At 41.5% G+C, this 18,229-nt stretch overlaps 1 protein-coding gene across 6 annotated transcripts in view; it reads left to right on the top strand.

Moving 5' to 3' along the window:
- The window catches only part of SRGAP2 (SLIT-ROBO Rho GTPase activating protein 2), a 249,572-nt gene extending 232,819 nt beyond the window's left edge, over positions 1-16,753 (top strand). For all 6 annotated transcript variants that reach the window (XM_050954015.1, XM_050954014.1, XM_050954017.1 and 3 more), the window contains 4 exons: positions 1,924-2,104; positions 3,547-3,693; positions 7,190-7,517; positions 10,828-16,753. In XM_050954015.1, coding sequence (XP_050809972.1) covers positions 1,924-2,104; positions 3,547-3,693; positions 7,190-7,517; positions 10,828-11,211 — 1,040 coding nt within the window. In that variant the 3' untranslated portion in view covers positions 11,212-16,753. The remainder of the gene's footprint in view (positions 1-1,923; positions 2,105-3,546; positions 3,694-7,189; positions 7,518-10,827) is intronic.
- Positions 16,754-18,229: the final 1,476 nt, after the last annotated feature.

The following is an 18,229-nucleotide window of genomic DNA, read 5'->3' as shown; positions in this document are numbered from 1 at the left end:
CCTGTTCATCCTGCAGGATTTATGCTGCTCTGAGAATCATGTCCAGGCCACTGCTGATCCTGCTCAGGGAAGTCCTAGATGGCCTAATTCCTGTGCACATGCTTTCCCCAAGGAATAACTTAAAGGGCTTACTACTTGATGTTTGTTTTTGGTCATCTCTGCCTGGCCACTGCACTACCAAAGGCAGCCATGAAGAAGCCTCCCCTAATCCCAATGGCAGGCTAAAGACAAAATAAGGGCACGTCTTTCCTTGGCTTGCACCAGGAACAGGATCTGTTGCTCTGGAAGGATCAGGAAAAAAGCTGTGATATCCCTGAAGTGTGCTGTTTTAAAAAGAAGGCAATCCCATCAAGAGGCAGCTGGCCCCCAGCTCCTTAAAGATGCTTGTAAGTTGTAGATAATTAGGAAGTAGGCAGCCAAGCTCACTCAATTACCTGATTCCAGCCTAGAGCTGTAATTTATATCCTGGCTGCAAAAGAGAATTTGCCAAGGACAGAACTGTAAATCTTAAAGTGATCCAGGCTATTTGAGTTATATCAATCTGACTGTCTAGATACCTATCCTGTCCTCCTCTCCATAGTACAAGTGCCACAGGTTAGTATCTGGTCACTGTGTGTTATCAGACTTTCTATTTTAGATTGTAAGCTCCCCATGCAGGAGCTGTCTTGTTCCATGTATTGTACAGCTCTGAGGGCCCTTGGATTGTGCTTGATAAACAGTGTGAGCTCATCATAACATGCAGGCATTTAATATTTGTATTAGCTTCCATGACAGGCCAGCTGTTGCTCTGAACAGATCAGCCTCCCACAGTGCCAGGATCTATAGTGTTCTGGTCCCTGCAAGCCCCATAAGGCAGCAGAAATAGTCTGAGTAGAGGCCTTACTTCTGAAGCAGCTTGAATGTAGAAGTCATTTCTTCCCTAAATGCTAATGAAAACTCCTGCTTGCCAGCACAGAGCTGCGTTTGAAGAAATTTACTCTAGATTGCTTTTGTTCCTGAGAGCTTCTTGTTTTTGATGATCTTAGAGTTGAGTTGTGGGTTTTTCTTGTCATGTTTTTCTTTGCTGCAGGGAGAGATTTCAGGGTAGAAAATGTTGACGTGAAAAGCTCAATCCAAGAACCCCTGACCGGTTGGCACTGTCCACTGTGGTGGTTGTATGTAGTGTACATGTAGCCACATACCACAGTGAAAGGCTCTGGTGGGAGGCAGCCAGGAAAGGCTCCATCTGCTCTCTGCTGCAGGAGCCTTTCACTGCCAAGAGGAAAGACTCTGGCACAGGGAGGCGGCCCAGAAAGGCTCTGGGAGTGGGGAGGGAGCAGGGACAGTGCACTGATTAAGCATAGCAGTGTAAATGGGGAAGGCACTGCTTGAACATGCAGAGAGCTATGTAGGATACGTACGCTGAGATTCTGTTGTGTGTGCTCTACTAGTTTAAGCAGTGCCTCCCCATCTACAGTGCTACACCTCTACCCCGATATAACACAAATTCGGATATAACACGGTAAAGCAGTGCTCTGGAGGGGTGGGGCTGCGCACTCCGGCGGATCAAATCAAGTTCGATATAACACAGTTTCACCTATAACGTGGTAAGATTTTTTGGCTCCCGAGGACAGCATTATATCAGAGTAGAGGTGTATTTATATCCATGCTAGGGAGGCAGGCGGGGTCTGTTGTCTACACACAATTGTAGATGTAGCCTTGAAGAGATGGATGCCAAAATCTGAATGCTTGTGCCCGCGCCCGCCCCCCCCCCCCGTCATTGTGAGGTGATGCTTTATCCCAGGTGACATGATCATGTCCCATAACTGTGTTGCTCTGTAGCTGATGTCCATCGCTGAAAGATTTAAGGGAGGGATTTAAACTCGTGAATCCTTGTCTAACAGTGTGTGTTCATTAAATAGTCTTTTTCTTTCTCTCTCTTAGAGTGTGAGCCGATAGAAGCAATAGCAAAGTTTGACTACATTGGCCGAACTGCACGAGAGCTGTCCTTTAAAAAAGGGGCTTCTCTCCTCCTGTATCAGCGGGCCTCAGATGATTGGTGGGAGGGAAGGCACAATGGCATCGACGGCCTTATCCCTCATCAGTACATTGTTGTTCAAGACACGTATGTAGCCTTTTATTTTATTTAACACGAATTCTGTAATGTGGTATTACACCACTGCGAGTTTGGCTCTGGTGGCTGCAGTTTCAAGCTGAACAGAATGAAAGTCATCTCTGCTACTTGTTTTAGAGTTAGTCTCTAGGAACACCTAAAGACCAAGGGTAGTGACCACACAAACATTCACAAGTACAAGGTTTAGTCTATTTTACAAGTGTTGTTAAAATTACAATTAAAGGTGTGATTACTCAAGCATATAGAAATTCTATATAGACCTATGTGCAAGTTACAAATATACTCACATCTTTAACAGCAGTGTTAGGGTCTGATGAGTCTCATGGCTTGATCATCAGTAGAGGGATGGTTCCTCGTAGAGTCTCCCATAGGGAGCTCAATTTTCCCATTCTGGGCCTCCCCTTTATATAATGTGATTTTTTTTATGTCAATACCTACATTCTATGCATGTCCATAAAAGTGTCAACACTTTTTTTTCTCTTATTGGTCTGTGTCCCATGGATACTTAAGGGACCCTAATTTTCTGTAGGCTGTGTAAGTTCCCTTTATTCTCAGTAGCATTGATGCACAACCTGTATCCTGTGGTTAAGATGCATGTTGGAGACAGATGTGCCTTTACAGTATTTTTATCATCTAATATTCATCTTCTGGGTAATTTTGTACAATATTACCACTTGGTGGTACTTTTCCCATAATCTTAGTGCATTGGGTTATTTTCCGGTCACTTATGTCATCATTTCTTGTTTCCAAGGCCTAAAAGAGCTAAGCTAAAGTCTTGCAGACTTGAGCCTACAGGTTCTTGAGTTTCAGCTTGTCTTACTCATGTCTAATACTTGGTATACTTGATTGCTCTAAATACTGATCTTACACTTTTATAATCCTACAAATTAACTCTAACATACAATGAATAGATTAATCATATCACACAATAAATGGGTAATAATAAACTAAAATCATTGGTTACACGTACATTACCTCTACAGCGATCCGGAGGGGGTTGCTGAATGCCTGGAAGATTTGGGTACAGTTAAATCTTATTTGAGCAAGAAAAAAAATTCAAACTCAGTGGTCTACATTGCGATGCTCAGGCCTGCACTATATTGGGATTACGTAGTCCTGATCTCACAATCTGTTCCCTGCAGGAGCAATGCCATTGAAGTCACTGGGGCTTAATGTATGTGCTGGGTTCCACCTGTGCTGAGCTAGTAGGTTCATCATCTTTTGTCCTCTAAAAGTAATATTTGCCCACCTGAGGAATCCCAGTGCACAGCTGGGCTCTCAAAGATATGCACAAAAATTGACTTCATAATTCGGAACAAAACTTGTCCCTCACAATGTAGTGATGATAAAGGGGCAGAGGGGGCACAACAGAATCTTGTGAAAACTTAAGGATGTGTTTTTGTTTGTGGTTTCCTTCCCCTCCTCCTCCTCAGTGAGGATGGTTCCTCTGAAAGATCCAGCCCCAAGTCCGAAATAGAAATCAATTCTGAGCCACCAGAAGAAAAAGTGACAGCCAGAGCCGGTGCCAATTGTCCAAGTGGGGGTCACGTCGCTGATATTTATCTTGCAAACATCAACAAGTAAGAGCAATCTTGTGTTTTTCTACTTGGTACAGAAATCTTGGTGCTGAGCGTTGTGGGACTTGTCTCTCTTGTGAGAGGCATAGGAATAAGTGGTACCACTTCATCTCTGTTTCCTGCTCCCTAGACCTATCCGTACCCCATCACTCACTCTCTAGCTCCTCCTTCCTCCCACTGTCACCTGTTCCCCCACCTCAGTTCCACATCATCCCCTGCCCTAAGATGAAAATCTGAAATCCAATAGTACATACACTAACATGTAAACAGCTATTATGTGTATGTAGGAGAGCCACAAAGATGGTATTCTTGCATTTCTGATGATTATTTGTTTCTCTAGAGCATGAAGGTAGTAGACAATAATATACTGAGAAGATCAGTAGGCACACAGAGGGTAGACAGAGCCCATGGAGGAGATCAGGGAAAAGATGAATTTGAGACTCTTAATGATAGGCTGGAGAGCACACATGAGATGATAGGAGAAGAATGACCAGCAAAGGAAGCATGAGAGGGAAAGGACATGGAAGACTGAGGATACAATGGAAAGACTCTGTCAAGAGAAGTTTGAAGAGAGAAAAGGATTAGAGCTTCAAGACCTACGAACCTATGCCTTCAAATAGAAGGAGTGGTGAAGAATTAGGGGCACTTCCAATACTGTGTAAACAGGAAAAGGAGTCAAGAAGTGAAATGTTAGACCATAAAAGCTCCAGACAGGATCTGTTCTCCATGGTATGAGGCACGGACAATCACATAGGAAGATGGTTCCATACTACCCAGAAGATCATAGTCATCATCACATGACTTTTTTTGTAACTCCTTTTCTCCTATTCCAACCCTTGTTTGTTCTTATCATTTGGTGCCATCTCTTTAAATTTTAGATTGTTTGCTCTTTAGGACAGGGATCGGGTCCCTTTTTTTTTTTAAAATGTATCTCGAAAGACATTTGGCACTAATGAAAGACAATCCTCTGTCCAAGTGCCTCAATGCCATCCATAATGATCTCTCCTTTATTTCACACTTTTTACCCAAAGGTGCTACTGAAATAACAACTATCCTCACTTCCAGTTTTGTCCATTCAATGAAAAATTGTTAGAGTAGCCTAAGGCCGAGTTGATGAAAATCTGAAAAATGAAACTGGAATGAGATGAAATGTCTCACTTCTTATATTTATTTATTTTTTCAAGGCAGGGTTCTCCCCTAGATCTTTCAGATTCTCCCATTATTATAAATAGCATTCTGTGCTACCGGAATATGTTTCTCTGCAATAAATCTGTGCCTTAAAGCTACTAGTACTGATAATTGTAACATTCTAGAACTGAATGAAAATACCAACCTTTGGTTAGTCTAACAGGGACTCTAGGGCATAGATAGAAAATCATAATTTTATGTTTACCATTGTTCATATTAAATAATGGGCCAGATCCTCAGCTAATGTGAGTTAATCCAGTTCTGTTGATATCATTGAAGCTATATCACTGTGCACCACCTTAGGGTCTGGCATGTTCTATGAGCCATTAAAGTACAGAACGCTACCAGTTATGGAAAGATTTGTATAATCAGATCTGTTCTGGAGGCTCACCATCTGTTACGGATACTGCACCAAAGGGGAGAGCTCCTGGGGCTTGGTTAGGCTTAGTTCATGTTTTCCTTTTACCAGGGAAGGTGTGATATTTAGCAGCATAATACTCATTGTGATTTCTTTAGAAATGAATATTCTGAACTGTGCAGATCTGGACAAAATAGATCAGATGGCTTCACTGTAGCAGTTGTGCCACCCACTGAATTATTTTTCTGATGCTAAAATTCAGCTGAAACTAGAACTTTCTAGCAGTTACTCACAGGGCCTGTGCTATACATAAATTAATCCTCTTTAAAGGATGCAATGGGTTCTTCTCTGTTGCATGACACATTCCTGCTACAATGATCATACTTCATTTGCTTGGAGTCATGCTTTCAGACTGCATGCTACTGGGTGGAGATGTTTTTACCAGTTAACCTATTTCACAGCACTCTATAAACTTGTAGCATTATATAATTATACCACCATGGTCTTGTTCAGTATATAGAAGATACATTGGCTATAAATAGGAAATGACTATTATTAGCTTAGCCATACTGCAGGTCAGCAGCCATACCTGTATAGCTGTAAATATCTTATTGGCTACCCGGCCCCTCAGCCAAAAATAGAAGCTCTGCTGTTCCAATATCATGAAAACAGGCCGTCAGACTAGCTGAAGACACAGAATTATTTTAGTTAAAAGTACAAAATCTTTGTTTCATAACCATGTGTGACGAGGAGCCACGCTGGAGTTACTTCAGTTCAGGTGAACTGCAAAGGATGAGGCAGACAATCCGCAAAGCTGATGGATATTCCAGTACTTAGATTTACCAGACCAGCATGAAACAGCTTCTATAATACCTCAGTGGTTACCCAGAAGCTGCAACACAGTTATCTTTTCCCTTAAAGTAACCCAGTCTAAGGCCTCCACCCAGACACCCAAGTCACATATGGTGAGGATTACTGAAAATCTTATTCATCATATACAAAAGTTCTACCAATCCCAAAGGATCAGATGCATTACCTCCCAGGTTAATTAATATTTCAGATCTTACCCAAATATATGCTTACAGCCAATCCTTATTAACTAAACGAAAATTTATTTTAAAAGGAGAGAGTGAATATTGGTTAAAGTCAGTATACATACAGACATGAGTACAGTTTCTGAGATGAAATTCATAGTAGGGATGGTAAGTTTTGTAGTTGCAGAGTTCTTTCAGATATAGTCCATAGGTTATAATCCAATGATCATATTCAGGATGATCCAGACAGGTCTGGAGATCTCAGCCTTAGGATTTAAGCTTCCCCTGCATGAAGCATCAAGCAGATCTGAGATAAAAAGGATCAGGACTCAAGGGGTTTTTATACAGTTCCAAGCCTTCTCTTGAAGGGTCGGAGTCCTTAGGTGAACAACAGGAAATCATGGAGACTTTGAAGTAGACCAGTTTCCTAATCATCATGGGTATATAGTTACATGGATTAACATAAGGCAGCTGCCTGTTTTTCCACCATTCGCAGGTGATTTGCTGTACACTTCAAAGAGAGATGAATCACTATGTTTACAGTTCATTTAAATGTTAAGAGATCCTTTCGATCTCTGAATTAACAGAATACAGCATAGACAGGAACTGTTTGGTTACGTTGTTAACATTTAACAATATATATCTACCAAAATGTCCGTAAGGGTTGAATTTGGGTCGTCTATCTGCAGGATGCTTAACCCTTTGACCATGGGTCACACCATGTTAAATATATTCTCCATTCAGTCTTTTGTTTTAATGGCAAGTGTTGTGATAGTGATTTTTGTGAGTGATAATGACAACCAGGCCACCTTTAGATCTCTTTCCATTGTCCTCTGTGTTGTCTTAGGACATCTATATTGAGGTATGGCCCATCCCCGACACCTGCTTGTACTGACTTGTTTTGCTTCTGTGTTGGAAGGCAAAGAAAGAGACCAGAGTCAGGCAGCATCAGAAGAGCATTCCGTCAAAGCGACAGCCACGGACTGGCTAGTTCACTGGTAGAACCAGCCTCCCCAGGAGCCACAGCTAGCTCTAGACCCTCATCTCAGCCCATTATGAGCCCGAATCTCCCCAAGGAGGTACCAGATAAATGCTCCAGCAGCGGCCACGGCAGCCTCAATTCTATCAGCCGGCACTCATCTCTGAAGAACAGGATAGACAGCCCACAGATCCGTAAAACTGTGACTGCAGGCAGGTCAAAGAGTTTCAATAACCATCGGCCCATGGATCCTGAGGTCATTGTGCAGGTAAAGGGGATTGCTTGGCATAAAGGGTTCAGTAAAGTGTCCCTTTGTATTTGTAAGGGAAGAGTGTCATGCTTTTAAACTTTACCCAACTCATCCTGAGTAAACCGCTCCTTAGTGTGGTCCCTCTATCCTTCAGGCTTGGGGAGAGGATTGTGTGTTCCAATCCTTGGCACTTGTAAGCACTTCAAGGGTTCATAGACAGATGCTGAATTCCCTGTGCTTGTCACTCACTCACTCTGCGTAAGCAATGTGTGTATCCACCCACCTAGTTATTTCCCTAAATTTCTCACAGCGGTTACTGCACAACAGATGCACTGGGCTTGTGCGGCAATACAAAGCACTGGGGAGGTCACAGATACGCACAATTCAAAGTTTGGCTTTCTGAGTTTTTGACCCATCATCATGTAGCTTTTCTTACTGTCTCTGTAGCTGAGACATGGGTTGTAGGATGTTTGATTGGTGGGGCAAGGAAGCAAGAATTTGTGATAATACCTGTCTCTTTGGCTGCTTGTTACAACCAAATGTTTCAAATTCAAACTGTGGCTTAGTTTTACAACTTGCATCCTTTGCGTTGGATTAATGAAATATTAACCCTCTGCGTGGCTAGAATCTAATCCTGTAAACATACATTGGGTAAGTCAGTGAGACTACTCCCATGAGTCAAGATAAATGGATGAATCCTTTACTAAATAGAAACTTCTGCACATTTATTATTTATATTTGCAGTTTCAAAGGTTTGGGTGTGTCCATCACCAAAAACTATACTCTGATTCCCAAGCTGTCAGCAAAATATTAAATAATCCAAACTCTAGGGCATGAGAAAATCAGGGTATTAAGTGTTAATTTTAAACCCTTTCACTTGTTGAGCAAGCTTGTTTGACTGTAGTTAGATGTTTGAGGTATGCAGTAGTATAATCAAAATAAAAGCAGTCTTGCCCCATTCTTCTATTTTCATAGCACTGTATTCTGGTACTTGTATGTTTCAATGTGTGGTGAAAAGCCACCTTCATATAAAATAGTCTTGAAGTTTTGATTTCTTTGGACAGGTGTTCAAGGAATGTGGTCGGGTGTCTAACCAGTGTGTACACAGCTGTTCCTTAACCCTGCAGAGATGGTGTTCTACTTTTTAGACCAACTCAGCATACACAGAAAAGGAGCTTTGTTATTAGCTCATCTTTAAAACCCTTACTATTTTGAATCTCCCTCCCTCTTACCTTTTGACATGAACACTTCTCATAAAATCCTCATCTCTGTGCACAAAATCTCTCCATCTCTTGCTTCTTTGGGACCACGGACCATTACAGTAATGACATGTCAATAGAAAAAACAATCAGAAATTCACAATGAAATCTCAGTTTGCACTGTCCAGAACTGACCAGTGCCAGAACACGTCACAAAACAGATCTAAAACACCCAGATGCTTGAAGTAAAACTTAGATTGCAAGGGGTGAGAGCTACCAATGCAGATAAATGGGTAGGTGTTACAGGCTCTAGCTGACTTCCTCCTAATCACTGGAGGATCTCCCCTTGCCCCCATTTCAGACTGTTGCTATATCTACACATGCATGCTTGCCCTTGCCAGCTGTTTTCAGTGTGTGGTGGATCTATCTAAAGCTAAGGAACACTTGGCTCTCAGATTACAAAGTCAAGTCTGAGATACGCAAGAAGGCCAGTTTCTACAGTCTTCTGGAACCAAAAGTGACATGATTTCAAAAGCACCCCAAAAGGAGTGGATAGGTGAAAATGAATAAAACACCTTTTTACAGGCAAATCAGTGGTGGTAGATATTTTATACTTGATATTGGGTTATTGTAATGTAAACATGGGCCTTTTGCCCAGATTCTAAGTGAATATCTGTTACATGCTCTGTTGGGGTTTTGGGGGGGGAGGAGGAAGGGAAGGCTATATTTTGCTCTTGTAGTATCTTTAGCCTGCTCTGTTCTGTGAGAAGGTAATGTACAGGTCTCATTGTCTTGACATTTTTTTTCTTGTGGTTTGGTTGACACAAATCAATCTTTATCTTTCAATTAAACTCTCACTTAGTTTTTCTCTTCAGTCTCTTCTTGCCAGAATATAAAGTCCAGTAATTCATAATTCTCCAGTGGAAGCAAGTTTTTTTTTTTTTTAAATGGGCTGCATTAAGTGAGTGTTCCCTTTTGTGTCATATCATTTGTCAGTTCAGACACTAATAATCATCTTACATTTTTACATATCTTTCATAGTTGTGTGTTTCTTAAAACCTCTTTGGTCTTGGTATATGGTAGGAGGTGTCAAGCCTCTGTCTCTGGTTCCCTCTACCACTTCTTGACTGATTTACCTCCCCCTGCACCTAACAAAGCTTCCAAGGAAGCTAAAAAGTTGTAGCTAAACTGAGTCATGGAAAAGCTAAACCATTGTGCTCTAATATGAATTCTTTTCAGGGACAGTAGACTCAATGGACTCCAATCCATAGCTGAGGTCTTAGCAAGCTGGTACGTCTCAATATAGCTGAGACTAAAACCCACTGACTTAACATTTGTTATTGGTCTCATGAAGTTCTCTGTATCTCCTCGTTTAATACCTAGAGTATTCTGTAAGCTGGAAGGGAAATGCTAACAACTTCTTTTTTACATATGTCTCCAGTATCTTTAATGGATTTTAAAAGCTCAATACGATTTACAGGTCCAGTGTGATGTCTTGATGAGGGATACCAGCGCTTGCATATGTGCAGATCCAATGAGATGGATAGGTAATCCATGCAAACTCGAGCGTCGTGGGATGTTATCACCCTTAAAGGATGTAGGAAGCCGTGAACAGCATGATTTCATCCTTTCAAGGAGTTACTCTCCACAGTATCATTTTGGAGGATTATCCTTTTGTTTATCAAAAAAAGAAAGACAAGAATAGATCCCCTCTCAATTGAAACTGGAGGGTTTTTTTCCTCTGTAGTTCAGCCCAGGAGGGATTTTATTTGTGTCTTTGATGTCCTGGTGACAACATAAGAGAATTCAGGAATAACAAAGCATAAAACTAGCCTTAAAAAAAAAAAAATTCTTGATTAGTTTGTTCCCTACTGCTGGTTAATGTTGTATCACTAAGTGATTTCTGTATGTGCAGCTAAATACAGTCAATAGCCCTAGCATGTACAGTCTAACACTGGTTTTGCTTTATGGTAATTAAGGTCCTATTAACCCTTAGCTGCCGATGATTGGTGACCCCTGGAGCTGAAGAAAAATGAACTCTCTCTGAAATTGACTCCTACAGAACTGTGTGCTTGTTTACGTGTATCTGGCCCCTGCAATCATTTCAGTCTTCTTTTAAATCTTTGCAGGACATTGAAGCTACCATGAACACTGCTCTGAATGAACTGCTGGAGTTGGAAAGGCAAAGCAGCGTAAAGCACACACCAGACGTTGTCCTCGACACCCTGGAGCCTTTGAAAACCTCCCCTGTTGTGGCACCCACCTCAGAACCTTCCAGCCCTCTGCATACTCAGATTCTTAAGGACTCCGAACCAGCATTCCAGCGGAGTGCCAGCACTGCTGGTGACATCCCATGCGCCTTCAGGCCAGTGAAGTCAGTCAAAATGGCTGCCCAGGCTAAACCTCCAGCAACGAGGCCGAAGCCTGCTGTTTTCCCCAAAACAAATGCCACAAGCCCTGGTGTTGCTGCTTCTGCATCTCAACAGCCTACTGACAAGTCCTGTACTGTCTGAACTAGAAGCCCCACTGTGGATATAATTTTGTTGTTTCAATTGAGGGGACTATATTAAAGACATGTGAAAATTCCTATTTAACTAGTTTTGGACTTCTGCTGAAGGTTAGTTTGTAAGTTGCTACTGGCAGGAGCACTCCCTGGGAGTGAAGGCATGGGTAGTTAAGCCTTGCCACGTGCACACCACATCAGCATACTTTGCTTATGAAATACAGACACAAAATTGAATATCAGGTCACTGTGAAAGTGGTGAGGCCAACATAAAGGACTGATGAATTGGTTCTCAGTTTATAGTTGACGCCTTGTTCGTGTTTGGCCACTGAGAGAAGTACTCAGTGGTGCCATGTTTTGGATACTGGTGTAATGACTTAAATATTTGCCACAGGGAAACAATCCAATAGATTTTAGTCTACTGCATGTTTTGGTACCACTCGTTATGTGGAGCTTGGACATGCCTGATTCTTGTGCATTATTACATTTCCTGCTGCTGCTAAGGGTCTGTCTCGATTTCCATTACATCCTCTCTCTTTCAGCAGTCTTAGCTCTTAGCCGTGTCACACTCCCCTTGATTGAAACTTGTCATGACAAATTCTCAGCTTTGGAACATGAGTTCCATGTTGTGTGTTGGTGCAGATTTAAATAAAGCAAATCTGTTTCTGAGTTTTAGGAGAGAAAAAAATAGAATTGCTGAGTATGTCCACCGTGCAATTGTTTTGGTGCTCCCAGATTTAAAAGCAGCTTTTGTTCTTTTAAAATGAAACTTTCAGGGTGTTAGACAATGTAGTGTGTGCTGTTCAGTGGGAACTTGGAAGGTGGAACGTAAAAACGAGTTACCTTCTGAAAACCAGCTGCTGTGCTCTCACTGGAGTGGCATTTCCTAACTTGAACATAAGTTGAGATGGGCTCAAACTGAAACCCCGCTTCTGAACATCCCTAAAACTTGATTCTGAAACTCTTTGCAGCTTGGCCCTGTTTTTTGATTTGTAAAGACTTTGTTCTATGGCTCTCACCACTATGAACTATTGTGGAGGACCCCAGTGTAAGGAGAAAGGTGGGAACATGCTCTATGGGTGATTGGCACTACAGTGTCCAGCTCCTAAATTGCTTAAATACATATTTCTATGATAAATCATCATGCCTCCAAGGGATTCTGCTGACAAATTAGTGACTTCTTAGTATATGTGTGTATGACAGACTGTGACTGCTTCAGCTGTTAGCAGACTTTTCTGTACTTTCATGGCAATATATTTTCCAGAATGCTGCCATATATTTAATGAAGGGGGGAAAAAAGTCAAAAAGAGAGGCACATGCTGTGTTACGGTAATGAGTCTCACAGCCCCGCTAGACCAAGGGATCTTGCAACTGACGTTACATCCTTCCTTTGCCAATCATGCCCAAATATTGCTGGAGTTTGAACAGTCCTACCATTTATGTTCTCATTGTAGTTACTCAAGCAAGAACAACATAAGAAAGGGAACTCCTCCCCACTCTAGTTGTGTCCTTTGATTTTGTGGGCCTGAATCACACCTTAACTTCATGGTTTAATGCAGATTGTGATTTTTAACGAGCATTGTAATAAAAACAGGTATGTTGCATCTCTAAGAACAAGTTGGCCTTAAACATCCACTTCTCATTCCTTTTAAAGGAGGTTACTTGCATAGACACTGTTTTTCAATTTCTTTGAAAGAGAAGTTTTTTTTGTATTAATGCTTTTGTAAAAAGGACTGATTTTCTCTGTGCCATAAATTATGGAGACATGAGGAGTTCATGGACTACAGGAGAAAGAAACTCCTGAAAAAGATTTGTTGGGACCATTTTAATTGTTTATTTCCTTAATTAACATTTAACAACCCTTATCTTTTGGAAACACTGCACTGTGTGTGTTGCTTCTGTCAGATCTTAACCTGTCCATATCAAAGGGAATGAAACCCAACTGCGTAATCCGCTCGGTTGCTCTCAGGTTCAGACGGACTCCTAGCACCATGGAATCTAAATCTCTCTTTTTGTAAACTAATAATTTTAAAAAGCAACTAATGATTTATTTTTCACTCAGGCGAAGCTTTATGGGAAATATTTTATTTTTGGGGGATCATGACTGGCCAAAGGGAATGCATGTCACTATGCAGGAAATGAACAGAGCAGGATCTCTTTGTAAATTCACTTTCATTCATTCTTTGCAATGCCTTATTTTTTTTAGTTTATCTTTATGCTTTGCATTCATGTTTCCAAGGGATGACATCCAGCCATACAAGGCATCTTACGACAAGATTTCATGTCTTCAGAGCTCACAAAATGAGTGGAAATAAGATTTAAAAATCCCCAACACTTCAGGTTACTATAACAGCCATTGTCTGTGTATGGAATTACTATGCCTATCTCTAGTGACCACAACACTGGGACGATCCTACTGACAGGAGGAATAAGAACTTAAAAGAATAAACAATATCCTGTGCAAATCAACTGGAATTTCGGTGTGCACTGTGACTTGCACTGAAAACGTACACCTAGCAATGTGGCAGTCTGAAGGGCATCTTTTCTCTTCCATGTTGTCTGCACGAAACATACAGAAAAGCCACTTGTGACTTGTCTACTTCATGCTGTGAACTCTGTGGGTCAGGAAGATGGTTTGCCACAAAGTGTTACTAGCATTTGTTGTTAGAGGGAAAACTGGAAAAGACTGTGCCCACTGGGCAGCCTACTGAAGAGATCAACATGACGTGGAGAAACAGGACACAGTGTGGCGGATGGGGAGGTTTATATGTTGTTTCATAGTCAGAAGAAATATTTGATCTCCCAGAGAGATGTGTGTGTCAGATTAATGGTATATCCCTTTAAAGAAAAGAAGCTTTGATAACTGGAATAATGTATGTCTGCTTGGCAATACTCTGTAAGAACATAAGTCTGTCACTTATCAAATGATGGATTCGAATAATCCAATGGAAAACTTTTGAAAATAAAATACAGTTTTAGGTGATCGGTCAATAGTTTCTGCAGCACCAACCTTGTATTTTTCCCATCCCCTGTTGGGCGTTGTGCTTTAGTGATTGCTAAATTTCCTCCTCTCTGTGGTAATGTGAGCTCTAAAATTAGTGTGTCTCTCAAAACGACATGACGAAAAATTTTTCACTTTCTCTGTACTGGATGTTTGATTGCAAAGAAAACCATTAGATAATTATAGTAATCTGTGACAGTGCAAGAATTCTCCTGAATATATTTTGATGCCTTTTTAAAAGGAGTGTGTCTTCGGGCTTCCTGTGAAGAATACCTCATATGTTCTTTTTTAACGTAAATGTTCTTGCACATTTCTGTGTTCAGATTACAAAGTTCTGACAAACTCAGAAAATCATAGCACCTGAGAGTTCAGGCAGGAAATTCTGTCCCTTGAGCCTCCCCATCTTGTACCTCGGTATTGGGTAAAGTTATCACTAAGACACATTCCCCACATCAGGGAGAGCTCTGCAGTATTGGACAAAGGGATGGTTTAAAGTTGGAGTTTTAGTCTTCATTCTGGTTTTTTTTGCATGTTGGTCAGAACTTCAACACTTAATTGAACATGGAGTGGACTTTGGGACACAGGGTTGTGTGTGAGAGCGCTCTCTTGAATTTTTCGGCACAAGTATGCTTCCTTATAGCAAGCTCAGTACAAATTCTGTATACATGTGTCTACCTGATAGACTGAACTGGCTCTGTCAATTACATACATACATTGTGGCTTTTTTTAAGGCAGATTATTTCCCCAGGAGGGTCTAATGCTCTAATAAAGTAGCTAGGGATGGGTAAATATCTATTTAAACAATTTGTTCAATAGGTCTCAGCAAATGGTGAGTAGTCTGGTCCCAGTCTAGCAAACCAATAAGCATGTGCTTAACTTTAAGCATGTGAATAGTCTCTCTGAAGTTGAGAATGTGCTTGTTGATTTGTTGGATTGGGGTCTTATGGACTCAGGACTCAGTAGGATCGAGTCCTGATGCCATAGGGACTTGTTCCAAAACACAAATATGTTGTCTTTGGGCCATATGCCACCAGTTAGGAAAACTGTGAAGCTAAAATGAAAATAAAAACCCAGAAACAGGCTGCAGGGAGTATTCAGAACAGAAACTAGTTGTAACAATGTTTTGGTTCTTTTTAAAAAACCTTTCTGTGAAATCATCTGGCATTGACTGGACATTCCTGATAACTAATGCTACATACATGGGGACAGGTAACTCATGGGTGTCTTTAGTGAACCAGCGAGAGAGAGGACTTCACAAAAGGGAATGATTCTTTAATGTTAGGATTTAAAGCTCATTCTGTGCTGAATGCTTCCTACGTCTGGGCAAGGGGAGGCAATAAGCACTTGGTGGTGGGTATAATTCCACTTCGGTTTCAGCCTGACAGATCATCTCGCAAGGTATTTTCCCTTCCACATCATCTCTTTCTATGTGCAACCACCTATACTGGGAAATGATATACTTGATCCCTCCCTCTTGTGCCCACACAAAGGCTCAAGGGAGCCACTATAATCAGTCTGCTGTGTAACGCACAAATTACTGCGTGTGCTGTAGCCGCTTTTCAAACATTCGCGTCAGCCTGTTCACCTACAAATGCCAAAAAGGGGATGAATGGATTTTTTCCAAGCTTCGATCTAAGATTGCATTTCAGTTGATCTAGGGGGAGCCAAAGCAGCCATTTAAAAACTGGAAAAATTAGAGTTTCTCATGCTGTACCTCCAGTAACATGGTTGGGGGCAAATGGATTTCCAGGTTTTTCCAGAAATGGATGAACAAGAGGAAGAGTCCCTTCTGTGCAAATACTTGATAGTCCAAGTCTCAATGCAGGGTAAACATTCAGCAGTTTGCAGTGGAAATTAGACAGACCCTTTATTTTAGCAGCACTGTACTAAGTGAACTTCATCAGCCTTTCTCTAGAGGCAGAGTGCTATAATCTGCATAAACTGAGTTCCCTGGACCTGGGCTTGGAGTGTGCCAAACTGCTGGAGCAGTACTAGTAATCAACAGGTTCTTTAAAAGACCAGCTATGAGAAATGTAGCCAAAATAGAGCAATGGATGAAACTCTCAAATTTAAACAATAGCAGTGGTGGTGTGATTCTATTGTATGTAAGAAAGTTTGACTGCAATCCAGCAATCTTTAAAAAAAAAAAAAAAAAAAAGAAAAAAAAAAAAAAAGAAATTCCTAATCTCACAAAGGTGGGCGAGGGTTCGTACAGTGCATTGTTCTTTTTGTTTTTATTAACAGCCGCTGTTTAATGGGTTGGGATGAAATGTTCTTGTTAAGGCAATTTTCATTGTTTCATGTCTTCTACACCAATATATATATGGTGTACATATTTACTTTTGAAAAAAATGTGTAAAATTGTACTTTGTATATACAACTATGTACAATATGCAGGTACATCTTTTTTTTTCTTTGGTACGGTCTTGTACAGTATTAGAGGAGTACATGTGTTGGAATTGGTAAAGCCGTACCGGAGGAAACAATGTATTCGTCGTTATTAGCAATAGTTTTGGAGAAATAAATGTTTTGGGTATGGTGGAAAAGCTGACCTACAGACAATAAATGATGGGTGTGCGTATGAGACAGAGAGACTGCTGGCAAGGATGAGACCATGTGGGGTAAGGCTAGGGTGACCAGATGTCCCGATTTCATAGGGACAGTCCCGATTTTGGGGTCTTTTTCTTGTATAGGCTTTTATTACCCCCCACCTCCATCCTGATTTTTCACACTTGCTGTCTGGTCACTCTAGGTGAGGCCAGCCAGGAGCGCTGTGTTGACTTCTAGAAGATTTGGAATTTTTGTTAGATTCAAAATCAGTTTAAGAGACGACTGGCGAAATTAAGTAGCTGAGGAAAGTTCACTTCCTTAGGAATTCTTCCCATCCATATATCTCAGAGTGCTTCACCAGAGTGAGTAAGCAGCAGCATCCACATTTTTGCAGTTGGGTAATATGAAGCACAGGCAGATGGAATGACTTGCCCAAAGTGATAAGCAGAAATCGTTGCAGAGCCCAAAATTGTTGTTCCCAGTTCAGGGCTCTATCCATTGGATCCCATTGCCTCACAAATGCAGCTGGAAGCATCAGAAAATGCAGCCTGTGGTCTTTTCTCCCTTGCACCCATTATAAGATGCTCATAGATAAGCATGCTCTTGTCCAGTCCTCCCTCCATACGTATGCACTAGCAGAGAACATCCTTCTCTGGAATGGAATCTGAATTACGCTTTAACACACTGTCTTGAGGAGCTATTGAATCTGGTGCTATCTAGTCCACTGACGAGCTGTGTGTGAACCACGTCTCAACGTGGGCAGCAATAAATCTATGCTCGGCAAGCTGCCGACTGTAGGCATCGGTCTTCAGTGTAGCTGTGATGCAGTTCCTAGTCCAGCCAACTGGGAAGGAATTGATGCGTGTGGCAGCCTTTCTGTATGAGGCAGATGGCTGTCTAGAAGAGGAAAGTCTCTAGGAGTGTTGGGAATGCTTTGTGCATGTCTGTGGATTATGCTTCTTGCTACAAGAATCCTGCAGTGATGTTGCTGTCAGCGTACTCACTCGACAGGAACGGACAGGAGAGCAAATGCCTGGAAGACATTACTGTGGGGGCACAGGGAGGGCAGGAATACAGTGCTATTTCTACTGTCTGCATAGTGGCATTTTATTCCTGTAAGATCTCCCATGCTGCTTGTGCATAGGCCTGCTGTTTTGATGTGTGCAGTATGGGTTGGTGGTTACTTGCATTGCAGACCAGCAGCAGTCAGTGGTGCAGTTTGTGGATGCCTTTTTTCCATGTTATAGGGCAGAAGTGATTAACCATCAAATTCCGGTCTCAGGGATTTTAATGGAATCAGGATTTGTCCTTAAAATTGCTGGTGAATGCCACTGAACCGTTCCTGTTCATCTGTCACATAGAGGCAAATATTTCAGGGCAGAGTGGTGATTGCAAATGATTATGCAAACAATGCGTGACCTTCAGGCTCCTGGCAAAGTCCCAGAGGCAGTCAGTTTTGCAGTTCTGTACATTTCCA

Source organism: Gopherus flavomarginatus, chromosome 5 (assembly GCF_025201925.1).
Source record: "Gopherus flavomarginatus isolate rGopFla2 chromosome 5, rGopFla2.mat.asm, whole genome shotgun sequence".
Taxonomy (NCBI): domain Eukaryota; kingdom Metazoa; phylum Chordata; order Testudines; family Testudinidae; genus Gopherus; species Gopherus flavomarginatus.
The sequence above is the reverse complement of the archived record's forward strand: the minus strand, read 5'-3'. Positions and strand labels throughout refer to the sequence as shown.